This window comes from Haliotis cracherodii, unplaced genomic scaffold, assembly GCF_022045235.1.
Source record: "Haliotis cracherodii isolate W230 unplaced genomic scaffold, xgHalCrac1.p SCAF_13, whole genome shotgun sequence".
Lineage (NCBI taxonomy): Eukaryota > Metazoa > Mollusca > Gastropoda > Lepetellida > Haliotidae > Haliotis > Haliotis cracherodii.
In genome coordinates, this window is record NW_027266268.1 from 20,776,020 (window position 1) to 20,793,023 (window position 17,004).

The following is a 17,004-nucleotide window of genomic DNA, read 5'->3' on the forward strand; positions in this document are numbered from 1 at the left end:
ATTGAACATATCCCTGTATTGAACAAAAAGTTCACCCATCCTACAAGCCAAGTTCAGTCACCCAACTCACCGAGTCCAGTCACTCGCCAAAGCTCACCGAGTTCACTCACCCATCCAACTCACCAAACTCAACCAGCTAACTCACTCATCGAGCAAACCAAACTCACCGAATGGTATGGACTGTTTGAGGTTTAACAATCACTCACGCATGAGATATTATTGTTAAGTGTTGATTCCCAAACAAATGCGTAGGTTTACCCTGAAAACGGCACGTATGGAACTAAATTGTGAAATCAGTTAAAAACCATATCCACATTTCTTGAACAATCAACAAATTATATTGAAATACACAAGATTATGATTAAAATCATAAAAGGCAATATAATGGATCAAATATGTGGCGACAGAAATAAATAACGGAATAATAACGGTTGGTTGGTTTGTTGTTTTACAGCGAACTCAGCAGTATTCCAGCTATATGACAGCGGTCTGTAAATAATCGAGTCTAGACCAGACCATCCTGTGATTGACATCATGAGTATCGATAAACGCAACTGGGATACGATGACATGCATCAACCAAGTCAGCTAGCCTGACCACCCGATCCCGGTAGTCGCCTCTTAGAAGCATGGTCGCCTTTTATGGCAAGCATGGGTTGCTGAAGACCTATTCTACCCCGGATCTTCGTGGGTCGAGTAATAACGGAAACAGGTAGAGAAGACGATGATAAGTATCCCGTCCGTTTTGGTTAAGTAGATGAGTCGCAACTCAAGTCGTAGAAGGAGGCGTCGAATCGATCGCTCTCGTCTCGCTCTTGGGTACAGCCATCATTGGAGAAACTTCGCCATCAAGGAGATTGGAATCATGTAGTTGGTCCCGAAAATTGATAGCTTTAGGCCCGTAAATAAGCTCCTTACAGCTGAGCTCTATATCGCGGGGGTAATGTAGGCGTCAAGGGCTGTACGGAGTTTGGACTATAAACAATCAAGGCTGCTGTGGGAGACATTACATTTTATGAGGGCCTCAATCAATTTGCTCATGCTTAAAAATCAGTAAGTTGGGTTTACCCCTCTTTGAACAGTATTCCTTACATATCACGGCGTGTCAGCTTAATGTGGGAGGAAACCCGAAATGATGTATAACTCAAAGCGCAGCCATCAGCCAGAGCAACGGCTCGTGCGGTTGCTATAACAACCATAAATAACCGATCATTATTTACACCTTCCCTTATAGAATTATGATTATTACTGATTTTGTTTCGTGGTTATTTTACACCGCAGTCATCACTATCACTGTTGACGATGCCAGTGGTTGACGGCATGATCAACGTCCCACGCCATCGTAGATTCAACCTAGTCGCCTAACATGCACCTCCGACCCATTTTGTCGCCTCCTTATGCTACCATCACACCAAAGTAGTTCTATCCCGTTCTACCCCGTTCTAAACAAAATACTAGAACGGCTGTGATCACGGTTTGGCGTAAAATACGATGCTAGTTCGTTCATAAGCAGTCCTCAATACGTCTATCTCGTTCTTATCTCGTTCTTAGCCAGTCTGCACTCCGTTTGTATCCAGTTCAGATCGTGTAAAAGTGCCCGTTCACCTCATCCCGAGAACGTTTCGAAGCAGTTCGAGCACGTCCATAGCCATTCTGAACCCGTTCTGAACCAGCTCAACCTCGTTCTACCTCGATCACAATACGTCCAAGCCAGTTCTAAACCCGACCAACTCGTTCGCAGTACGTCCTCATCTCGTCCCAAGTGCGTGTGTATTCGCTTCCTGGCCCGACTCCTATGGATACCGAGCGCGTTGTAGTCAGTCTTCATTCAAGTTCAGGGCTCCAAGCTGTACACATCATGCCTCCAAAGTGTAGTCGACCCGGTCGGTGTGCACACGTACTGTAATTTATGTCCGACTGCAACGCGTTGTAACACGTCCCTAGTAGGTTCGAAGAACGGCAATTCCGTTAGAAGTACGGCAATTCCGTTCGTAATACGTCTTTCTCGTTTTAAGTACGAGGTCAGTCCGATTAATTGCAGAGCGGGATGGACAGAATAAAATTTTAAGCAGACTCAAAGTTCTAGAGCACCCTCCCCGCCCATGAAGCTATAGTTGCTACTACGTCCATTACGTTCATACACGGTTGGAGCCCGTTCGACAACATTTTCACGAACGTATTGAGAACTAGTTTTGTGTGATGGGGGTATTAATACGACAAGCCTACTTGTGGTGACTGGTGACTAACCCGGATCCAAACGATGTCTTGTGTTGAGAAGCGACTGTATTTAATCAGGTGGTCAAGCTCAGTGACTTGGTTGCTTTTCACGGGTGGCCTAATCATCTTAAGTAGATAGAAAGTAATACCTTCCGGACAAAAGCATTCCTGTGGAGTGTGGAGTACCAACAAAAGCATTCCTGTGGAGCATAGAATTTCCAACAAATTCCTGTGGAGCATAGAATTTCCAACAAAAGCATTCCTGGTGAGCATAGAATTTCCAACAAAAGCATTCCTGTTACCCTCCGGACAAAATCATTCCTGTGGAGCGTGGAATTTCCAACAAAAGCATTCCTGTGGAGCGTGGAATTTCCAACAAAAGCATTCCTGTGGAGCGTGGAATTTCCAACAAAAGCATTCCTGTGGAGCGTGGAATTTCCAACAAAAGCATTCCTGTGGAGCAGCATTCCTATGGAGCGTAGAGTAAAGAAACAAACAAAAGCATTCTTGTCAAGCATACCACAGAGGCCAGTCAATACCTTTCACACAATAGAAGTAAAAAATAACATTCCAGGATCAACGTTTCAACCACTAATAGAATGTATGGTGCGATGAATACTCAGTAACCAATGAAACGCTAAAGGAAGTCAAAGTACACTAATGAAATTCAACTTTATAGAAGTTAAGCAGTGTTTAACTGTTGAAGCTTTCATTCGAGCTTAAACAGCGATCTTGTCAACAAGACGAAATCTTCACGCCAGTATACATCTTGAATCTGATCATGGGAACCTGAACAACTGACAAATATGTTTTTTTTTACACCAGAACTTCAGTGTTTAGTCAACATTTTTCTACTGAGATTGTTATCGAAGGAATAACATTTAACTGTGCCGAGCAGTATTACATGTATAAAAAAGCTTGTAAGTTCAGAGATTGGGAAACTGCGCATAAGATTTTAAAGTGTGTTTCTGCCACCGAACAAAAACGTTTAGGTAGAAGTGTGAGATGTTTTAATCAACGCCAATGGGATGCTTTGAGTTCCGATGTGGTGTATGCAGAATCTTCAGCTAAATTCACACAGTCTGTTTTTCTGAAGAAACAACTGTTAGACACTTTTCCCAAGATCTTGGTAGAAGCAAGTCCGCATGATCGTGTGTGGGGTGTGGGTCTATCACTGCATGACCCTAATATTCTTAATCCATCTAAATGGAAAGGCAGTAATAGACTTGGTCAGATCTTAATGATGGTTAGAAATAAAATAATGAACACAGAGCCAAGTGAAAACTTAGGACTTTAAATGTGTTACAGTGATGTAACTTGCTATTTTGAACAGAGGCAAGAAAACTATATTCTACTCATGGAAGCAGGTCATGCGGATGCCACACACTCTAAATGAGCCAGTCATAACAAGATCGCCTGAGTGGTTTCAAGATAGGGAAGAATGCGCGAAAGATGCAAAGAGAAAATTTAAAGACGAATGCAAGACAACAAAGAGAGTCATTATCAAGAAGATGAAAACCTCACCACTCAACGCTGATGAAGTGGATATGGCTACAAAACTGAAACATGCAGAGGATCTTCTCACGTTGAGTTACTCTTTAGAAGTGAGTAAAACGATCAGCCAGCTCATGTGTGAAATGTGTATTCCTTGTCTGTTTAATGAAGAAGGTGATCCAATCTTTTTGGGAGAACATTCTTGTCGCATGACGGTGCAGGAGCAGGTGGATAAATACTTCAACGCGGCACTTGAGGATGCAGACAATGAACTGGTAATAGGAAAATGGATGAAACTTGTGACTGATGATCCAGATCTGTGCACAATGCCTGCTTTCCATTTAGTACCTTACCAGTGTAAGGACTATCGTGACAATACATTCAAATCACCCGAATGGGTGAATGGTTTGAAGCAATGCGTTGTAAAAATGTTGAAGTTGCAAATACGCTTGTAGACTGTTTCCATGTCATATTATTCTATCAGTACCAAATGAAATGTGTGTGTGTACTTTAGCAATATCCATACTATGAATTAAACATAAATTATGCTTACATCTTTGTTTGTCTTCTTTTGATAGTTATCAAATGGTTGTTCTTTAATAGGTGTCTGTTGTCAGAGCTTCTCTCATTTCAACATGAAGCCACAACAGAGAAAGGTGGTAACAAAGAAACAGGAGAAGATGTTAGAAAGTTACCATTTTAACCCGCTTGAACCGGGGGCTTTTTATGGTCCTGAGAAACTTCATAGGTTCTGAAATTAGGTCGTCAACCAGATCTCAGACTGAGCACTGTGAAACGTTTTCTGAACAAACAGGACGCCTACAGTTTACACAAGCCACCCAAACAGAGATTCAAAAGGCTGAGAGTTCGGGTGAATTATATAAATGAAATGTTTGATGTAGATTTGACCGACATGACTCGTTACAGCAAGGAGAATAATGGCGTGCGTTATATGCTGGTGGCTATTGACATACTGAGTAATTTTTGCTTTCACCCTGCCTTTAACAAATAAGAGACCAGAGACAGTACTGAAAGCTTTCAAAGAAATAATTCAGGAACGGAATCCAATGAAAGTGCGTGTGGATGGTGGTTCAGAGTTTAAAGGAGTATTTAAAGATTTTTAAAAAAAACCACAATATCACTCTGACTGTTGCACATAACGAAAATATCAAAAGTAATTATGTGGAACGATTCAACAGAACACTGAAATCACTTATTACGCGTTACTTGACCCATAATAAAACCAAGCATTATTGAGATGCACTGCCCAAGTTGATGGACAATTATAACAACATCTTAAATTCTTCTTTGCCCAACCTTTCTCCAGTTCAAGTCAAGAAGAAGAATGAACTGAAAGTATGGAAACATTTGTATGTGAAGCCGTTGTTACTTAAAAAAAGCTCCAAACACAACAGGTCAAAGTCATTTGTATTTAAAGTAGGGGATCTTGTTCGCATTCCATACCTCCGGAGACCTTTCAGTAAGGAACTTGATCTGAAGTGGACTCGGGAGCTGTTTAAGGTGGCTAGGCGATAAAAGAGACAAGAGATAGCACAGTATAAGATCAAAGACTTTCACGATAAACTGATAGAAGGTATGTTTTATGCCAAAGAGCTACAAAAGGTGGAGAAAAAGGAAAATGTCTTGTGGCAGGTAGAGAAGATTTTAAAGAGAAAACGTGTGAAAGGGAAGACCTACCTGTTAGTGAGGTGGTTGGGCTGGCCGAGTTCCTTCGATTCTTATGTGGAGGAAAGTGAACTGAAAGATATCTGATGGAAAGGTACATATTTCTCAAAAGCTCAGACTCCAAACAATCTTATTTTAACGAGAATACGTCTGATCATTTTCGTGTCAAACTAAATCAAAGGTTGAATTTTGATGGATTCTGGGTTGTGTCTTTAACGGAGATTAATTCTTGTAAACTTGACATCACCCACATGAATGATCCATATGTGGACGTGTTATGCAATCTGTGTGATAGTTCTTTGGCAGGTGAACAGCAGTTGCCTTTATTGAGACAGCTTGATCTCAGACAAGGTCCTTACTATAGCTTTGCCCATGAATACAATATTCCGATTAAAGTCAAAGAATCTCCACACATAGAGGTGCGTATAAAGGCCAGTAACGGCATGTCACCCTCATTTCTAAAGAAGTGACACATGTGACACTGCACTTGAGACGGTATCCCTTCGTTGATTAACCATGGAGTCCACACCTTTGTATGTTCCCGATTATGTCAAATGGACCCACTATTTCAAGAAACACATGAAAGGAACATCTGCCTTAGTGAATGGTAAACCACAGGTGAAAGTGATCCAGACACGACTTCAAGTGAAGACCAAAGAACCCAAGATCAAACTGGGAGTGACATCAGTGCCAAAGAAAAGCGACGGAAATCTTTAAAACGAGCTGCAGGTGATCGAATCACCACTTCAAAGAAGATCCGTCAGACAGATAACATTCCATCCAAGACCGCTAAGGTTCTCCAGTGTACCCCTGTTCGAGAAAACGACGTTTTCAGTTAATCATGTCACTATTGAATGATAAAGACTTTGAGGAACTGATACCGCCCTCTCTCAATCTGTTTATTTTAACACCATACCAGACCAGCATCCGTCAACATTATTTGATGAAGTGCGACCACTCAGCCAAATCAATGATTCTTCACCGTTGGAATTTCAAGTAATGAATGCTGGAAGTGATTACATTGACTTGAACCGTACCCGCCTACATGTGAAGCTCAAGGTGAAACATGCAGATGGCAAAACCGGTCATGATTACAAGGTGGAAATTCTGGATACCTACCTGAAGGTGTGTAAACTGAAAGTCAATCCAGCTCTTATTTTGGCACACAACACCTTGTTTCAAGACAGCAATGCTTTGTATCCTTACACCAAAAGTGAGGTCAAGGTGACAAGCATCCCCACCACTCAACTGACACATACCATTGATAATCTGTCGAATCCTATTGCTAATCGTTACATCGTAGGCTTTGTAGTCAGCAACAGCTTGAATGGATCTTACACTGGTAACCCCTACAACTTCCAATCTAGTATGGTGAAAAACATCAGCCTGTACATCAATGGTGCCAGTGTCCCTGGACGTCCCATGCAGGCAGATGATGTTGAGTCCTATGTGCAGATGTTCGATGGGATGTGTCTGTGGAAAGAAAATACAGGAAATGGAATCACTTGGAGCGAATTTTTGCTCGGGAGTGCCCTGTTCGTCTTCGACATTGATAAAGTATGCAGTGAATCCGACTATCTGAATCTGTTGAAATCCGGGAGCACCCGACTAGAAATCGAGTTCAAATCCGCCCTCACCGAAACACTCAGTTGTGTTGTTCTGAGTGAAAGAAATTCCCTCATCGAAATTGACAAGACCAGGAACGTGTTTGTGAAGTAAAAAACATGAAAGTCTCTGACCTTGCATGTGCTATTCAAAGCGACTCCATCTTAAAGTACCATGTCTTAGGTGTGTTTGCCAAAGATACTTTACCTGTGCTAACTAGAGTCATGCTTGCACGTGGAGTGGGTCTCATTGTCAATACTGAACCATCTGGAAGACCGGGTCGTCACTGGGTGGCTATGTACTTCAAAGGAAATACAGGGGAACTGTTTGACAGTCTGGGTGAGCCAGTGAATTCCGTTTTTGACTTGAACTTAAAAACCTATGTCAATCAATACCAGCACAACAGAAGACAGTTACAGTCCTCATCATCCAACCTTTGTATTATTTGTTGTATAAATGCAAAAACTTACCCTTCAAACCCTTGTGCTGATATTTGATGTGCAAGTCCGTTTTAACAATGATGAGCATGTGTCAAAGTTTATCTGTAATTATTTTAGATATTGTTTGTTATCTTGTCATACCTGTGTCATGTAACATACTACTGTACTTGTGAAACCCATTAAAAAAAATGAAATAAAAAAATTAGTGTAGTCATTCGAGTTTGTTCTATAAATATAAGTAACTCAGCTGTATTGTCACAGTTGAATTATTGTGCTCAGAGTGAGATCATGGAACGTAAGTGTCTCTTACCAATACAAACACCTACCACCATATCTGTGATTGGTGGATCTTCCTCAGGGAAAACAGTTTGGGTGAAAAGGTTGTTAGAGCAAGCTAATCTGATGTTTGACAAACCTCCCAACCTTATTGTGTACTGTTATGCCGTATGGCAAGACATCTACAGTGACATGCGGCAAAACATTTCCAACATTCTTTTTATGGGTTCCCTTCCAACTGAGAATGATTTGAAAATGTGGTCTGAGCAATCTGAAAAGAACATGGTGTTGGTCATGGATGACATGATGATGGATATATGTAAAAGTCCACTGATGTTAAATCTCTACACTACATTGTCTCATAATTGGGGAATCAGTGTTATAAATATTCAACAGTCTGCTTATCCTAAGGGGGATTGTAACCGAACTATTTCCTTGATTACACACTACTTCATTTTGCTATCTGACCCACGTTCTGCACATGAATATAAAATCTTGGCATCTCAAATATTTCCAGGACAAGCCAAATATTTTACTGAATCATTTTGTGACGCAGTGGAGGGAAAGAAATTTCAATGTTTAATGATTGACGTATCACCCTATTCCGATCCTCAGTATGGGCGTCTGCGCAGTGGTGTCTTTCCAGATGAAGTATGTATTGTGTACCAGCCCAAATAAAAGCTACTGCTGAAAGTTATACCCACCAGTTGCCTGTCTTACCAATGAACAGATCTGTTGCTTACTGAGGTCATCATGGACGATTTGAAGATATTGCTAACGATTGTTCAGTGATTTCAACCAATGCTGAAGTGTATGGGCATAGCTTTTGTGAGAGATTAAAGTCCTTCGCCAGTTGGCCCGTGCAAATGAAACAGTCTCTGAAGACTATGGCACAAGCAGGATACATTTACACGGGTCAATCAGATCAGGTCTACTGTTTCATGTGTCGATTGCGTGTACATAAATGGATGCCAGAAGATGAACCACTAACTGAACATTTCAGGTTATCACCTCAGTGTAGTTACATAAACATGATAGCTTCTAATACCGAATGAGAGACATCGGCTATGGTGTATGAGGAACATTAGGGTCTAAGCATACATATTTAAAAGTCACAATAACCTAGTTGGATCATTCCACATCGTGATCTCTTCACATCAATATGGGTGATTTACTGGAAAAAACATGTCTTTTCTTCAAACACTACTGCAGGCTAATGTGAAGCATAGAAAAGCTTTACTTCAATATGTGTCATGTGAACAAATGCATGCTATTAATAGCATGATGTTAAACATTTTGAAAGGGAATATTCCGCTCTCACTGATGGATAAAACTTGCTTGCACCGTCATAGGTTTCACATTAGAACATTGGCTGCCAAAGAAGGTTTTCCCAATCGGATTAAAAAGGAGGTGTTGATAAGACATCATTCGATCTTGCCTATTTGCATTGCTGCACTGTTAGATTACCTACATCATGAGCAGACCTATGGTTCTCCTGAACAGGAACACATACCAACGCCTGATAGACAACCAGGAAAAGGAGAAGACAGCGACTCAGGAACAACAACAACAGATAATGACAGTGACTCCGGATCTGGAGATAAGTCCTCTGAGACTGAATGAGACCCCTGAAGAAATCACCCATGATGAAGCACAGATTAAAGCGAATACGAACTTGATTCTGGATCTACTTCTTAAGGATGTGTCATTAACTAAAACGATTGGCAAACTCACCAAACTATGGTACTTTATCAGGGATCAGATCAGAAAGGCTCATTTCAGACTGAATGATCAGTTAGAAATTGTGTTAGATAATGAGAATGTGTGGATCGGAACTAACGTTATTGACCTCATTCGTTTTACTGTGATGCATCCTACAGGCTACCGTGACTTTCTCAAACTTTTAAAAATGCTCCATGTACCAAAGCGGCTTTTGTATAAGCCAGATGCAAAGAAAAAGGACGACAAAAGAAAGAAGGCAAAATCATCTTTATATCTAAAACGACAAGCACAACATGGTGTGCCCGGTGCTAACACTACTGCAAAATTAAGAAAACTAGAGTCTTTCTAACTGTACATGCACATTGAATTCATGACATGTATTCTATGTAACTTTCTGATTGTAAAGCAATAAAATAATGCTAACACATGCGACTTTAATTATTATTATCTTCCATGTTCATGAGGACTCTGAGCTGCATCTCAAGTCTTTCTTTTCTGTCATCACAGAAGAAATGCCTATGCATATAATCAGAGTCATTGTAATGCACAGTGTGCTGGTCCTTAAACTCTAGCCCAAGACTTACCCTCTGTTGCTTGGCTTTTACCATGATGGTATGAAGGGGCAGCTCATTCACTGCACGATCAAAGTATTGAGTAATACACTCGTCACTGTTCATCATGAGACACTGGTGGTGTACATGCGATGGATGATTAACTTCACATCCATAACAATTATCACAACATAACTTCCGAACAAGTCTCTGGAGTTCATTGAGATAGTGAGACTCCAAGACGCCTACGAAAAGTCGTCTGTTTCGACGCAGCTGTAAGCGATTGGTTATTTGTCTCCTGTTGATGTGAATTTCACGCACAGTTACTGAATAGTTGGATGTTTGACGATTGTCGACTTGTTGGAACATTCTTCTTGCATGCTGTAAACCTGCCTGCATGGCATCCTCATGGATTCTTCGGAAGCTTCTGCCTTCATAATACACTATGTCATTGCTGCGATTTCGTCTTAACTGGTAAGTGAATCCGGTGGTACTCATGTTGCTGTAATCATAAAGATAATTAAATGAGTGAAACACTTTAAGTGTGATGATAACAACAATTATTACTATTGTTATTAGAATTATTATTGTTAAATTAAAATGGATAACATTCAGCAAAAAAAAAAAGGAGGAAGTATCAAACAAATGCAAATTTTGCTTCATAAATATGTAGGGATCAAGCAAAGACTTGTATGGAGGGGCATGAATGTGCAAAAAGAGACTGTCTGTGTCTGTCATGAGCAAATCCAATCGTTCTGGTCCATATTGCCATTGCATGACGTCATAATAGAAAGAAAGGATTTGAAATTTGGCTAAATCCAAAATACTGAAACCAACAGCGATAGGTTGATCTAAAAGGACAGACACTTGCTCCATTTCCACGGACACAACATCTTCTGAAAACACTTTCACCTGCTTGAAATTGGTTTTCGCTACATAACTGCGTAATTGCTGCCTTTGGGTCACTAAGTGCACAGATTTCCGCTTGTGTTTATTCATACAGAACCTGCCAAACACACAATTATTCATAAGTTTATATCGGTCCTTGTCACAGGCGTCAGTAGCGTGTTTGCGTCTTTCCAAATTTAACTGAAATAGGGTTTCAACCAGGGACCTTGGTTGAACTTTAACACCCTATGAATGTGTTGGAGGACTAGCCCATGTCTCAAATACAGTTGCAAAGTTTTGAAATGAACCACATAGCTCAAGCGATCTTTTTAAAGTAGCAAACAATTTCTTGCCTGAGGTTTTTTGACACTGGGGGGGGGGGGGGGGGGGGGGGGATAGAACTGGCTGAGTAACTCTTTGTGATAAGGTGAAAAGTCCTCAAGGGAATGTTGTCATGGGTAGGAGCCATGGGGAAAGCAGCATGAGGTTTGTGTAAATGTTTAGGATAGTGCAAGTCCACTTCCAAAATGTAACCCGTATTCCCTTGGGTATCTATTGTAACCCAATCAATAGTTTCATAATCTTGTGCTGACATGAACTGATAGTTGCCAATGGGTAGGGGTTCCAGCACAACCCCAGAATAAAGACTGTTAAAGTCCATGTACAGAAGCACTGAGGCTTCTTTTTCTGGGTTATAATTAGGCATGTATTCATTGTTGCTTTCGGCAAATTTCTTACAGATGACGGACAAGCCACCCCGAATGGAATTTTCCACAAAATTGTACCTATCTACATCAGTGAAGAGATCAAGCTTGACCCCAGTGACTTTCAGTGCTGCATCAATACAAAACCCAGGCATGGAATAGTAGTGACAGATGTCAAGTCCATAATCTACTAAACATCCAGTTCTGAATGTTTCGACAATATCAGCCAACAACAGTGTGTCTACAACCACATACAACCCGGGTAAAGTCAGACATCGTGTTGCATGCGAATGTATGCCACAATTCATGGGCAAAGGCATAGTCTTCATCAGTAATGCCTTCATCACTCAAGGAACTGTAGAAGGATTCTTTAGGAGGCAACTGTGTGTCATTTAATTTTTCCCATGAATCCATGTACTCATAAGGAAAAGGAAGCTGTCAGGTCATTATACCAACATGCTTTGGGAACTGCTCTTTCAAGAAAACAAATGTGTCTTATCCTTTATTCATCTGATTCTTAGTCAGAGCATCTAAAGAGCTTTGGGGTATGATCTGAATACTTCTCTCTCCAAATTCCCGCGCTGCTTCAAGAATAAGATGCGTATCGTAACGCTCTGAATTGTGCAACATCAGATACACTTTCTTTTGCAACTGGAAATTTAGGTTACACTTGTTGTGTAATACTTGTCTAAAAGCACTGCTGAGATGGTCATGATCTAACACCCTGTCTTTCCCTAACTCTTTTCCACATAATCCACACTGAGTTGTGTTTGCTATGGTTGCCCTATCCTGATGAGATAAATGCATGGGAACAACAATGGCAAAGATCTCCTTAATTTCATCATATTCTCTTAAAATGTCTTGAATAAAGTGTTCTGCTGCATCTGAACCTACATAGGTTTGAACAGATTTCGAATACCGCTCCTCCGTACAAACAGCTTTGTAAGCATAGGCACAAGGAACATGTCTGTTCAAACGTGAAGGATGATTTCCGACTGGCAACTGCAAACTTTCAAAATCGGCCACAATAAGAAATTTAGCCCTTTCTGTTTTAGCTTCTGATCGTAAACCAAACTGATAGACTGCTTTCTCGGGTTGAGGCATATTGACACGTTGGGCCTTAACAAAACAATACCCCTTGTGCTTATTCAACCTTTCTTGTGAGCTGTATGTCCACAAAGATTTTCTACAAATATGATACTGGTTACTACGTTTTTTCTCAGGGTTTTTGACAAAAAAATTCAACTTAGTGATCAAACAAAAATGGGTGTCTGCTTTCGTTTCTACATCCATAAGTTCATGACCCTCTAAGCCTAAGAATCCTTCAAAATCTTCGGGCTCGTTCTCTTGTGAAAGCATCAACAAATCAATTTGTCTGTCTGGTTCTATGTTGGATACGTTGCTTATGTAAAGTGGATAGAGAGTTTTATCCTCGAAGCCATACACACTGATACTCAACTGATTGACTTGTTCACACCGTGGGATTTGTTTGAGTGTCATCGGAAAAGTAAACCCATCCAAATTCAATCTGTTCACAAAAGGTTGATAATGCTTCACTTGTGTTGGATGATGCGGAGCGGGAAACAGTTTGGCTAAAATGCTATAGACAAAACAATTCTCATCTTTGTTTTCTACATTCACAACGCTTTTAGTTTTTTATGCAATTTCTTTGGGAAGAGGGATGTATGTACCACCTTTAAAAGGCTTAAATTTAAAGGGGAAGTGTACACGCAAAAATCACTTTCTTTCTTTTTCTAAACAAAACGCAATTTTAGAATTAGTTAGTATCTGTGTTTGAAAATATTCACTCATTTTTTTTCTCAGTGAAAGTAGGAAGCTCACAATAGTGTGAAAGTGATATGCCGTTATGAGGCCTTCGTTTTACGAGCGAAAGAGGCCTGAGTTATCCCCCTTAGATTATGACGTAATTGGTGCCAATTCAACTGGGTCCCTGTCTATTCTCAACGCAAAAGATATCAAGGACCAGTTTGCGGTAAAACAACATGGTCTACGACACACTCCGGCGCAGTGGTGACTCAGCATAACACAATTCTGGCTGGCATCTGAGATGCTAGAATCACAAAACTGTACCTACACCACGTGAAGCGGCTCTAACAAAGCATGATGACGTCATAATGTTTATCAATTGGCACCAATGACGTCATATTGCAAGGGACATAAGCCATGTTGTTTTTGTTATGGAAATAGAACACTTGGTAAATGTGAAAAATATAAATCGTTTTAGTGCAAAAAATATGTTAATTAAATATGATGTTTTTATATTTTTGTCTATGACACTTCTATGTTAACACTTTTAATGTGGAAAAAGTACAAGAAAAAAAGGTTCATTTCCGTGTGAACTTGCCCTTTAACGATGATCACTTTCATCATTGCAATGTCTACCACGTTTAAATTAGAATGTTCACCCTGATAATGATCTAGTGAACGCAATATCTTGTGCATGGCTTCAAGGTATTGATCAGCCAAATTGGTTCCTTGTGTAGCTATGACCATTGTGCTTCGAAAGTAGGCCTCATGAATATTAGCTGTTTCATCTTCAGTAGGTTTAACCATTCTGATGTGAAGGCACAATCCCCATTTCACTGACTGTTTCTCTCTGAGTTCTGTCTTGATCACATCAATAATGACAGCTTGTTGATTCACCATAAAATGTAAAGCATCTGTAGCACCCTGCCCTTTAAACTCATACTCTCTCACATCTCCTCCTAAAGATTCGCTGGTACATGGGCGAGCATGATCAGAAGTGTCACCAACAGGTTCAGGATTGGAAGGAGTACCTGGTGGGGAGGGAATGGGAGGCAATGAAGGGTTGGATGGTTGTACAGATACTGTAGCCGTTTTTTTCCTACTTAACTTGCCTTTGCTACCACACCACATATCATGTCCTGTTCTATTCTTATGCAGTCGAAATGCTTTTGAAGTTGGAAACATTGTCTGACAAGTCTGACAGGATACATCATTTTGTGAAATCACGTTTATGAAGTAAGGTTCAGGATAAGAAGGAGAAACATCAGGGATGGGGAAGGGCGGTGGTGGGGGGTAGGGGGAAGGAATGGGAGGTGGTGATGGGGGTAGAAGGAGGTATGGATACTGCAGCCATGTTTTTCCTACTTAGCTTGCCTTTGCTGCAGCTCCCAATATCATGTCCTGTTCTAGTCTCATGCAACTGCAATGCTTTTGAATTTGGGAAAACTCCATGACAAATCTGACAAGAAAAATCATATTGTGAAGTCATGTTTAGGCAATGTGGTAAGTGTGATTGAAAAGCAAGTTCATGGGTAAAGTGTTGAAAGCACAGTGAACATTGGCAAACCAAAGGATTGTCTACTTTTTGACAGCTTTTCACATGACGTTTTAAACTATCTTTTCTGGAAAAATATTTTCGACAATACTGACATGAAAATTGCCCCCCAACTTTCCCACATATTTGCTGATGCCTTGTTAAATTTCTTTTATAACCAAAACAAGTGTGACAATTTTCACAGTAGGAGTCTCTACTCGTGGTGTACATAGTCATAATAGGTATTCACCAACTAAGTGTGTATGTGTTGGTAGTTACGTGAAAACAAACTAACGAACATCAACTAAGCATTACACTAAAATGGTTACTAACAGTTTTAGATATTATGTCGTGATATTAAGTTTTAAATAATCCGTCAAGTGTATAAGTTTTAAATAATCTAACAAATGTATAAGTGTAAGTATGCAGTAAAAGTGGAGTACTTGCTCTTTTGCTGAAGATTCCTATCCTAAGGATGCACGTTAATGGTTAACGGTTCGTGTACACTTTTGGTTGATGTTGCCTTGGCAATTCCTCAGTCGGAAATGGTGAAAAATATAAAGTGGACGGACTTCTTATTCCAAAACTATACATTTTGGAGCTCTATAGAAATATAAGTTCAAACTAAGTGCAAACAGCTGCACACAATGAACGTGAGTGGTTTGGCTGCTATTCAAAACAGTTTCAGATTGCTTCAAGACAGATGTATCAAGCGGGTGTATAATAGGGTAGTACTAAGAACTGCTGAATCACCTTGACCGAGTACACAAGCTATACAATATTTTTGAAAAAATGTTTACCATGGGATGGTACTGAAAACGTGACACTTTAAAAGCACAGGTGTTCCATTATGAAAGACTACATAAAAGGGATACACTTAATGAAAGAGCCGTGTAGAGAGTGTGTTACTAAAAACTCGATATTGATTAAAAATGAGAGAGTAACAAGTGGTGGCTTTGTGGATTCGTTCTTGTTAAGTCAATAGGGCTGCTGTCTGGTCAAACAGGGGAGTATCTAGAAAACGTACTAATTAAAAATCGTATACCATCACTCACAAGCAAAGTATAGTGAGTCAGAAGTATATGTATACACCATTTGTATGCGAGGTGTAACAGTTGATACCATTTGAAAAGAACAAGGCAACATAATGAAGTAGTTTTTCCGGTGAGAAAGTGACAACATGCTGAATCACCTTACTTGCAGAGTGAGTATAAATATAACGTGTTAGTGGTTCATTTCGGGAGAAGACACTTTACTCGAAAATGCCTGACAATCACATCCACACTACGTTTGAGTGGGCTGCTGGTCATTGGCTGTCCATCAACTTGTTCCGAAATGATCCTTGGGTGCATCTTTCAAACTACAACAGCAAAAAGGAAAGGAAAACCATTTCCTTGAAAAGCAATGTATTTAGAAAAATGATTGAAGATCGCGAACAAATTATATCTGCTTTGGGGGACTATTTTAAGTGCTTTGGCTATTATTACTATTATTATTATTATTATTATTATGATTATTAATTTACCCTTCCTTTTCAGCCATCGTGGGGTACAATGCTCAGTGAGACGAGAAAGGAAAAGACTGCTTCGACGTAGATTGCATCGCGGGTATTATCGACACATACGCGAGCATCTCACTGTGTTTTCTAAAATAAAAGCATATTTTTAATCAGAATGTGTGTATGTTTTATGTTTCAATTCGCAGTCATTCGCTCTCTTGGTCTATCAATGTGATATGAGCCACTAGTGTGATACGAGTTACCTCCCTTGGATCATGAGGGCAGGCCGCTCGCTTCACCCGTCTTTCGGTGTATGTATTCATGCCAGCCAGCGTTCATTGTTTCCTCACTGTCAATAGTGTATTACCTCCCTTACACGGTAAGCCGTTCGTCTACAGGTACCTGGTGTAGCTGAACGGTTTAACCGTTGTTTTTCCAGCTAAGTTTACTACATGATGATATATAAGAAGAAATTAAATCCAGCGATGTACAATTTATGGAATAAATATGATTAAACCAAATATGAACTGACCGAATGGTTAATTCAAACGGAATATATGGAGGAATGATTAATGAAACAGTGTTGTACAGTCATAAGGTAAGTTCACTTATTTTCATTATTA

General features: G+C 40.1%; 2 protein-coding genes across 2 annotated transcripts; both read left to right on the top strand.

Moving 5' to 3' along the window:
- The first annotated feature begins 2,259 nt into the window (after positions 1-2,259).
- On the top strand, positions 2,260-4,165 carry LOC139458513 (uncharacterized). The gene is made up of 2 exons (XM_071239949.1): positions 2,260-2,282; positions 3,550-4,165. Exons 1-2 carry the CDS (start codon positions 2,260-2,262, stop codon positions 4,163-4,165), a joined length of 639 nt encoding a protein of 212 aa, XP_071096050.1.
- A 2,230-nt stretch (positions 4,166-6,395) lies between these two features.
- Positions 6,396-7,115, top strand: LOC139458514 (uncharacterized protein F54H12.2-like). The gene has a single exon (XM_071239950.1). The coding sequence runs from the start codon at positions 6,396-6,398 to the stop codon at positions 7,113-7,115; it is 720 nt and encodes a 239-aa protein (XP_071096051.1).
- The last annotated feature ends 9,889 nt before the right edge of the window (positions 7,116-17,004 follow it).